Source organism: Micropterus salmoides, unplaced genomic scaffold (assembly GCF_014851395.1).
Source record: "Micropterus salmoides isolate LMB-PRFRI ecotype aquatic unplaced genomic scaffold, ASM1485139v1 Ms_hic_scaffold_9, whole genome shotgun sequence".
NCBI lineage: Eukaryota > Metazoa > Chordata > Actinopteri > Centrarchiformes > Centrarchidae > Micropterus > Micropterus salmoides.
This window is the reverse complement of record NW_024044681.1, coordinates 27,461,789-27,471,001: the sequence shown is the minus strand read 5'-3', so window position 1 is coordinate 27,471,001 and position 9,213 is coordinate 27,461,789. Positions and strand designations below refer to the sequence as shown.

Sequence of the window (9,213 nt, the reverse complement as noted above, 5' to 3'; positions counted from 1 at the left end):
TGAAGGTGAGGTTACGATGTATCTTACTTAGCCAGCAGGACATTTCTTCTTTTTTCAGTGTATATACAATATTTCTATATTTAACATAATTAAAATATCTTAATATTTAATAATAAAATAATATTATTAAAAGTGGCCTTGGGGAACCATAGAACAGCATATTCTTATTGTATGTCAGTACTGAAGAGGACCAGCAGGAAGGTGGGTGTGCAGGCTGACATGCTTGCAGGCTAATGATTTAAACAACAACAGGCTATTACTGTAATTCTTACTCACTCGCTTGCTTTGCACCAGCTCATACCTTGAGATCCTTGGGCAAAGGGCTTTTGTTTGTTCCAGAGACCCGGCTGAAATTGAGAGCGGTCAGAGCATTTTCAGCCAAGGCACCGAGGCTCTGGAACAATTTACCAGAGGAAGTAAGGTCGGCTGAATCAGTGAACGCTTTTATATCCCTTCCTTGTTTTTACATGATTTTATTTGAAGTATAATTTTGGAAATGGCTTTTATTTCTTAAATGTGTTTTGTTTGACCTGCCCTTATGTTTTAAGTACTTTACAACTTATATTTGATTCTTGTAAAGCACTTTGTAAGGTTGGTTTTAAACGTGCTCCATCAATAAAAAAAGATTATTGTTTTGGAAATGGATGAAATTAACTTTTAAGTATAATTAAAATGGTAATGGTTAATGTTAATGGACGGTGGCCTTAGCTGTCAGCGCAAGACTCCGGAAAGATGAGAGGAACTCTGCGTTTTACATCGGTGCTCAAACGCAGTCAAGATGGCTTCCTAAATGTCAGACTGTTTATTGTGAAGATGAAACTTTCATATTATCATCTGCTTGCTGCTGTTTACATTCATCCCAGATGCAAATTCAAAAAATGCACTGGGGAATGTTTGGGGTGTTTACGTGTATAAATATAACTGCACACGTATGTTGTTTTATTTTATTTTATATGTTCCTATATTTTAATATAGGACTATACTTGATCACATGTTGTGTGTGTAGCATGAAGGAACTACAAATTTCAATTCGTTATGCAGCCTTGTGCTGTATAATGACTAATAAACAACCTTGTACCTTAATACAAACATTTAACCATATACCAGATTGCTGAAAACAGCAGCACTTCAAAACCAAATGCTGCAAACCGGCCTCAAAATCAATTTGTATTTACGTGTTTTGGGGACTTACAGATAAGAGCATATGTAAACAGTGATGATTCTTTCTGTAGCAGCTTATGTCACGGATGAGTATAAAGGTACAAATCAATTCCCAGTATTTCAAGTATTTGTGTGATAATACTAATAATAATTTAAAGGAAAATGCATGCAAAGACAATTGTACAAATGAATGGCATAGCAGTTGAAGTGTAACTCCACCAATGGAAGACTCCAGACAAAGAGTGTGTGTGTTATATTTATTACCACAATTAACACAACAATCTCAGCAACTAGATATCATAACAGGAATACTTTAATTTATCTACTGGTGAAACACGTCCTTAATGATACACAACATACTCAAAGTCTCAAGATACACCACGTTAAAGCTACATAGGGCACTACCGCACACAGTACTGTCTTCAATATTTAGTGGGAGATTCACAAGCATTTCAGAAACACCTTTATAACTTGACAACAGCGATGTGCATTTACATTGTGCTTCAGTCTCAGATTTAGTGTGAATAGCCCACGTATCCTAACCTGTGCTTAAAATGTATTTTTTTTATTTTTTATACTGAGTACATGTACTGGAGTTATGCATACACAATGAACTAACAGGCAGAGACAGGGTGCACTAACTTCTGGCTGCATCGTAGACTGCTTGAATAATTGAAATGTGCAGTAACATTTTGGCTCACAACAGCAGGCAAAAACCCCGTCAGAGCTGACATTCACTACGTCCACAACAACAAACAACTGTCACCACATAATACACACAGAAAGTCTATTCAGCCTGTTGAAGACGGTAATGGCAGGTTTGAGGGGAAAAACAGAATTCAACATGCTCTCTGCATTTTCAGCAGTTCACACATTATTTTCGTAATAATTAGAGACAGCCAAAGCTTTCTTCATAATGCCGTCAACAGGCAAATCTTTGACTTGATAAAATGCAGGTTGAATTGGCCACAATTCCTGGATTATAACTTCTAGTACTATGCCAAAAGGATTACAATGCAAATGGGCTGTAGGGAAATAATTTTTTCCTTTTGACTCAAGGCAGGGGAGGGTGTTTTGTTTCTCATACTAATTTAGATGTTTCAGCTTTTCTTTGCAGTGTAGTTAACAGTTAGACAAATAAGCTTTTCAGATAAAAGTGATGGGGGTCCAGAAAGAACACATTTGTCCGCCCACATTTGAACAGTTCTGGTTATTTCATACAAGAGATTTCTGAATTTTGTTTTTTTGCCATTGCTTTTCTCGCTGGAGAAAGGTGACGCCGTGTATTTCTGTGCACCAATCAGGATTTTGCAACATTTGAATGAAAATCTGTTAGAGTTGGTGGGTTGATTGCTCATGTTGCCAGGCCACTGTCAATATGAACTAGTCAAATTACAAATTAAGTTCTGACGAAGCAGATTAGCGCTAATGTGCAAAACTCTGAAAAAACAATGAATAAAGATGCTTTTCTAAACTTTAACTGATTGTTGCTTAATTTTTCACAATTATTTCATGGTTAGAGAAATACTTTTTTTCAGGGGCCTTAACAACCCTTGGGAGGCTTACATTTTTTATTTTATTTTTTTACAAAGTGAAACATTAGGTTCAGCCCCCCTCACCACCCTAATAATTTAATAGTTCTTTATGGAACTGAATCTCTTGTTTCTACCTTTGACATTCACAAATACAGAACGCACAATATCATGGAAAAGCCACAGCAACTTTGTTCTAATGTATAGCCTCAGTAAATGCTGTACTATACAGTGAATACACAGGTATAGCCACGTGCTAAAATTTACTCCACAAAGACTGATGATTCACAAAACAGCTATATGGGGTTTTAGCCCCTTCAGAAACAGAAAGGATTTATCATTATTCAAACTTAAACCCAACTTGGACTTTTGCTGCCAACAGGTGTTTCATAGATTATGTTTTTAAATGTTAGACAAGTTTATCTTCAAGCCATAAAGAATTATCACATTACAACATTCTCCAGTATAGCGACCAATACAGAGCCCTGCCAAAACTGAGCTGAAACAGCCACAAACAAAGTCCCTCCACTTCAATGAACTGCTCTCTATGAGCTCTCTGAAAAGTGGGCTCTTAGCGTTTCTTTCCTTTTCAAAAGTGTTCATCTTGAAAGGGTGGTGTGCTTTGCCTCCAAACCCCTTTCACTTCTGATCTTTCATGTCATAAGCAGGAGGGATTTCAAAGCATTAAACAACACTGCGCCTGTGGTTGTTGTTGTTAAAACTTGCATTTGTGCCTCTGCTTGCAGAGCACCATGCTGAAAGCAGCCTACATGCCTCCCTGTGGGCGTGTCACAGTAGCTACACCAGGCCAGTCTGCATGTGGACATGCAGAGGGTAAGGGTGGTAGACGAGCGGGGGCTGGGCCTGGGTGATGAAGTAGCTGTTGTAAATTGGCTCTGTCATGTATGGAGCCGGCTGATAGAAACAGGTGACGTTGGCTGTGTTGGGGATGGCGTTCTGCTCGCCCAGCACCCTCAGAGCCAGGACAGTGATCATATTGAGCGTCTGTCTCCTCTCGTGTCCCATCAAACACACCGTGCTCTCATCTATCACGCGCCGCAGGGTCATCAGGTAGTCGTACTTGCTCGCCTCCTCGTTGCCAATGAAATGGCACTGCAGGTAGGCCTCAATCTTCCGCTGCTGCTCGCTTACGTCAGGAAAGTCGATGAAGAAGCGGGAGCACATGTACCGCTCCAAAGACTTGATCTCTGTCTCGCTGGCTGGTCTGAAGTTCCTCACCAGCAGGTCACTGTATTTCAGCAGACCCCCTCCTCGGATCTCCTCTGGGTTGCGGGTGGCAATGAGGCGGTGGCGGAGGTGGTCCATCGCCTGTTCAAAGTCACCGTACATGCACTCTGCTTCAACAGTGATGGTGTGCTCCTCTGCTGCCCCCACACACGGGCTTGCCCCGCAGCTGTTGGCGACAGTTTCTGCCAGCTTAGGCGTGTGCTCATTGATCTGAGGATGTGAGGCTACGTTTGCTGCACTTGTGTGGCCTTGAGTCTCTGAATCAGGAGGCTTCTTCGAGTGTTTCGGCTTAACAGTTTGTTCTACAATTTCATTGGAGCCAGTCCCATCCTTAAGTGTACAGGCTGGACTGTGTTGGGGAACTGTAAGGGTGTCTAAGGTGTCTGGCTCGGAGGCTGGAACATTTGAGCAGTGAACTTGAGTGCTCTCCTGTAAAGGAGGCTTTGGCTGAAGTGGTTTTGGGATTTCTATGGGTGGAAACAGCTGTGTTGTAAGATCTGACAAATCAGTCAGTATAGACCATTTCTCTGGCTTACTGATCATCTTCCGTGACATTTTTCTTTGTAATTTTGGTGAGGGGCAGTAGTCTGGTACAATGTCCTGTGATGTGCTGCAGGTTTTCTTCGCTGGAGGAGGAAAGGAACATTCAAGATGTGAATCTTGAAGGCTTGGAGCGGTTTCAGTCCTGCAGATTACAGAGTCGCCTTTGAACTGAGTCATTTCTTCACAATGGACCTTTTCCTGCGGAGCCAACTTTTCTGTATGCCGTACAGATGCCTGCTGGGAAGCTTGTGACGCAGACATCTCTTCATTGCTCTGTAGCTTTAAACATGCATGTGTCATCAGCGGATCCCTGACATCTGTAAATAAGGTTTTAGGGGATGAAACCAAAGGGTAATCACTGTGAAACTGTCCTTTCTCTTCTCCATTTTCTTCACATAGCTCAAACACAATGTCCTCCTCTGAATGAACATCCTCTATGCTACCCACTTCCTCTTCCTCCTGCTGTAAGTTAATACTCACAGGTTCTGACACCTCCTGTTCCTCGTGCTTTCCATCTACATGCTCAACCTCAGCCTGTGGAAGCTCTTTCTCAAGCACAGAAACTGCTTCATCCTGACATCGACTTTCTCGGCTGGTTGCCATTGACGAGTCTTTTTCAATATCTGCTTCTACATCCAGAGGAACGCTTGCTTGCTCTTGCTCTTTGTTCCCATCCTCATTGTCTCTTTTAGACACATTCCCAGCATTCAATGCCAACTTTCCTCCTTGTTTCCTTTCAGTCTCCCAGTAAGACTCCAGCATGCGATCTAGTATTATCTGGAAGGAATCCACGCTGAACTCAAACTGTCTCCGAAGGGAACTTACAAATCTGAGCCCCACGGTCTTAGCTCTGTTGTTAGACAGCGAGATAAGGCTCCATCTGTCATGCTCATTGAAAACTTTCACCATCTTTTGCACGTAAGCCTCCTTCATCGTTAGGCAGGTGATCTTGCGTCTGTTAACTCCACAAGGGAGGAGGTCTCGGAGGCTGCCCAGCACCACCTCCTTAATCACCTGGAGGTCCTCCTGCCGCGGCAGCTCCACTCCAAAAATGATGTCTAGGTCTCTATAGCCCAGGACGTTATCCCTCACCAGGACGTGGCTGGCAGTCGCGCCATTAAGCCGTATATCTTTCACCTGGATGTCTCTTTCGACCAGCCGATCCTTCACCACACGTATGATGTCTTTCGCTCTCACCTGCAGTGTAGGAAAATTTCCTCGTCCATGGATGGGGATCACCTCAGTCAAGACCTTGTCCAGAGCTTGGATTTGCTCGAGGGTCAAGTTATGAAACCTCTTCTCTGTTTGCAGCTCCATCACCCTTACCTGTGAAAAAGAGGTCTGAGATGTGTATCACATTCACATTATGTCTGATGTGAGGAATAATGGACAATGAAAGGTTGAGGCAGTGCAATGGGGCAGAAAACATATTGTAATCTTAAAAAAAGCAGGTTTTTCATAATCCACTAGCCTTTCCCTTTTGTCTTCTGTGCAATATGCCCTTTTCAAATAGCAATGTGTGCAGAAAAAGCTATTTTTCACTTTACACATTGTCTGTATCACCCCAGCACCTTGTCCTTATCCTTTAGAATATGTTTCACTCGTTTGCTCTTTTGTTTTCGTCTCTGGAAAGTCTCAAATGTAAAAGTGTAGTCAAACAAATACAAAAACGCACTGTTTAAGGCTTTTGTCAGAGATGTTTCCATCATTATTCCTTTCTGGCTGCAGTATGTGCTAATGAGATATTGCTTATTCGGCAAGATGTGAAATAGTCACTGCTCAGATTTTCTTCAAAATACAGGACAGCAACATACTCAAAGTGAGTGCTACCACCAGGTGGCAACAGCATCATAACATTTGGCCAAGTCAACTGAATGGCATTGCTTGCAACAGTTTAGCTGTAAAGTCTGCAACTCATTTATTTTACCCAAGTTGAAATTATTTCTTAAACAGATTATGAATATTCTACCACATGGTAATAACAGATATTTGCTTCAACCAATCTAATGCAGACAACAAATTTCTGAGATGTGACTTTTTGAGCTGTAAATAAGATGGATGTGTCTTCTGTATTGCAACCCCTCCCACAATGCATTGTGAGTTTTGAAAGGGATTTTTTTTCTGACAGCGATTCAATACATTCCTATAGTGTTATGAGTGACGTCACAAGCGGTTTCTCACGCCATTTTGTTTAACAAACACTGATTGGCGTGTCATGTGCTGGTCTGCTGGTTACAGGTGACTCACCTGTCTGTCATTCTCTGGCTGTCAGCTGCGGGGACAATCTGGCTGATAGATCTACAGAGGCAGGCTGGACTTGTCTGTTTCTGTTGCACCTGTATATGCTCTCTTCCTCTGAAGCAGGAGTACTGAATCTAAGCTTTTCATACCAAACAAGGCATGTAATGCTGTGGTTATACACTGGACTGAATTATGTTGCTATTAAACAGCATGCTGATGATTGACAATGTGCTTATTCCTGCTGTATATAATGTTATAACATTGTATTTGTAAGAGTGAACAAGGTACGGTATCATTAATGTACGCTGACTCACTCACTACAAGCCAAACATATTTTTGGCCCATTGCAAATAAGCTTTAAAGGACCTTTATACTCTCAGATATGTTTATGACACCATTAGGCTTAACGGATCAGTTAAGGGTCCTCAGGGTGCTTTGAAAGATGAATGCTGTCATCATCCTTTACATTGTATGCAATAAAAGATATGACTTGTAATGTGCTTTAAATGATCTACTTTCAGATTTGTTTTGCCTTCCTGATTTAGTCAGCAGTGGTTGGACAATTTACACTGGATCTTTTCTGTGTGTTCAAAAAGCAGTCAAAAACACTACAGAGAAGAACATGAGTGTGTGCACATTTAAGTGTGTCTGAAGCTACAGAATAAAAAAATGGGAATATTTAGCATATTACATTTTTGCACCAGGCTGCACTGCTATTGTTTTGTGTCCAGCTCCACCCTACTACTACTAGAAAAGAAAATTCTAAATGTAATCAAATTCAATGTGTATGAAATTTAATATCTGAGTTAGAGGTCAGTCAATTATTGCAATTACCTAAAGCCTGACAGAAAATGTGAAGACGCACCAGTTTTTTTAGGTCTTCAGGTGTATGGGGCTGTGTGTCACGATTATTATTATCAGAATAATTATACTCACTTATTTTGTGTATAAATGAAATTAAATCTAGCCAGAGTGACTAAAGATTCATGTAAATAGGCTACTTCAAAACATATGTTTTATGTCAGTGGGGGGGAAAATAGCAAACCATGTTTTTTAATTTTATTGTTTTCAAAGTAGCCTGGTCATGGAATGGAATGTACACAGCATTTGATCGTCTGCTCAATGCCCAGTATGTGAACAGCCCCAATACATCCTCAGCTTGTATTAGTACTTGGCGGGCGTCAGTGTAAATGCTCGCAGTGGCAGTAACCCGGGGCACAGGGAAGCATGGACCACAGCAGCCTCTAGTGAATCTCAGGGGTTACATCAGCTCGGTCCTGCAGCAGGACTGCTCTCCTGCCACTTGGCTTCTTTATAGATAAGACTATATGAGTCATACAGCCCCTGAATGAAGCATCACTCGTTGGCTCTCCGGGATTATTTCCTTGTGCGCAAAAAAACGACACAAAATGCACCACTTATGGTGGTGTTCAAGGATATGAAAATAAAACATCTAATCAGCACGCCTGGTAAATGGATTACAGCACACCACATACTATATTATTCAGCCTACAGATTGTCGTGACATTGGTGGACATTTTTTCTTAAAACACTCATATGACCAACAACATTTTGCACAGCCCACTTTTGCTCTTTTCTCTTCTCAACAGCCTCAACATGTTTCCCCCTGAACTCAAAATGTTGCCCATGTATCAACTAACTAAATCACCACTTACTTCAAAATGAGCCGAGCATCTGTATTTTATGGTGGCCTACATATAGCCTATCCTCGGTGAGACATAAACGCAGATCACAAGTTGACTTTCGGTCTAAGTACATAAGCAGGCAGATATTTTGTCTGAAACTGGAAAATAAACAGTAACGTCAACTGCGTTTAGACACAATGAGATAACACAACAGCCGCACAATGATAAAAACTCACCTGGCCTGTGGGCAAATTAAAATGGAAAGTAAAGCCAGAGACAGCAATGCAAGAAAAGAAAAAAAAAACAGTGGATAATCCAACAGGTTTATCCGACCCCGTTGGAGAGGTTGATGCTGAAGTTAACACGGACAGTTTCCCCTCAGCAGAAGGAGCACTGTTTCCATGGCAATCAGGCGTCACGAAATTTACGGTAAATCACGACGCCCGGTCTCTCTCTCTAACTACCCGGTGACAACAAACAAGGTATCTTTGCGCCGTCCAAAACACATCTTAACAGTTTAATAAAGTTTGACTTTTTATTGGTGGCGCACACCGCTGTGTCAGGCTGGACTACCGGCGTGCCACCGCACTGCTGCCGAGCTGTTGCGGGGTGAACATCACATCAGACGGAGTGAGTCATCCTCTCTCCCCGCCGTGATCCACACCGTAAATCTAATCATCAATCAACCACCTTCACCGCCCACTACTTCGCCTCTACAACGCCACGTCCACTTTTATCTGACTGAAGACACTCACATAATAATAACAACGAGGAATGTAAGAATTACAACATTAAAAGTGCCGTGTTTTATTACTGACGGTTAGTTTTTTTTCTCTTTTCAT

General features: G+C 41.6%; 1 protein-coding gene across 1 annotated transcript; it reads right to left on the bottom strand.

Moving 5' to 3' along the window:
* Positions 1-1,440: 1,440 nt before the first annotated feature.
* LOC119895735 lies at positions 1,441-9,180 on the bottom strand. The gene is made up of 2 exons (XM_038709029.1): positions 8,608-9,180; positions 1,441-5,810 (listed from the first exon to the last, which is right to left on the bottom strand). Exon 2 carries the CDS (start codon positions 5,799-5,801, stop codon positions 3,492-3,494), a length of 2,310 nt encoding a protein of 769 aa, XP_038564957.1. The 5' UTR covers positions 5,802-5,810; positions 8,608-9,180; the 3' UTR covers positions 1,441-3,491.
* Between the last annotated feature and the right edge of the window lie 33 nt (positions 9,181-9,213).

Bases quoted from the DNA above. Each gene is read 5' to 3' on its own strand.
- LOC119895735 (XM_038709029.1), bottom strand. From the start codon at position 5,801: ATGGAGCTGCAAACAGAGAAGAGGTTTCATAACTTGACCCTCGAGCAA.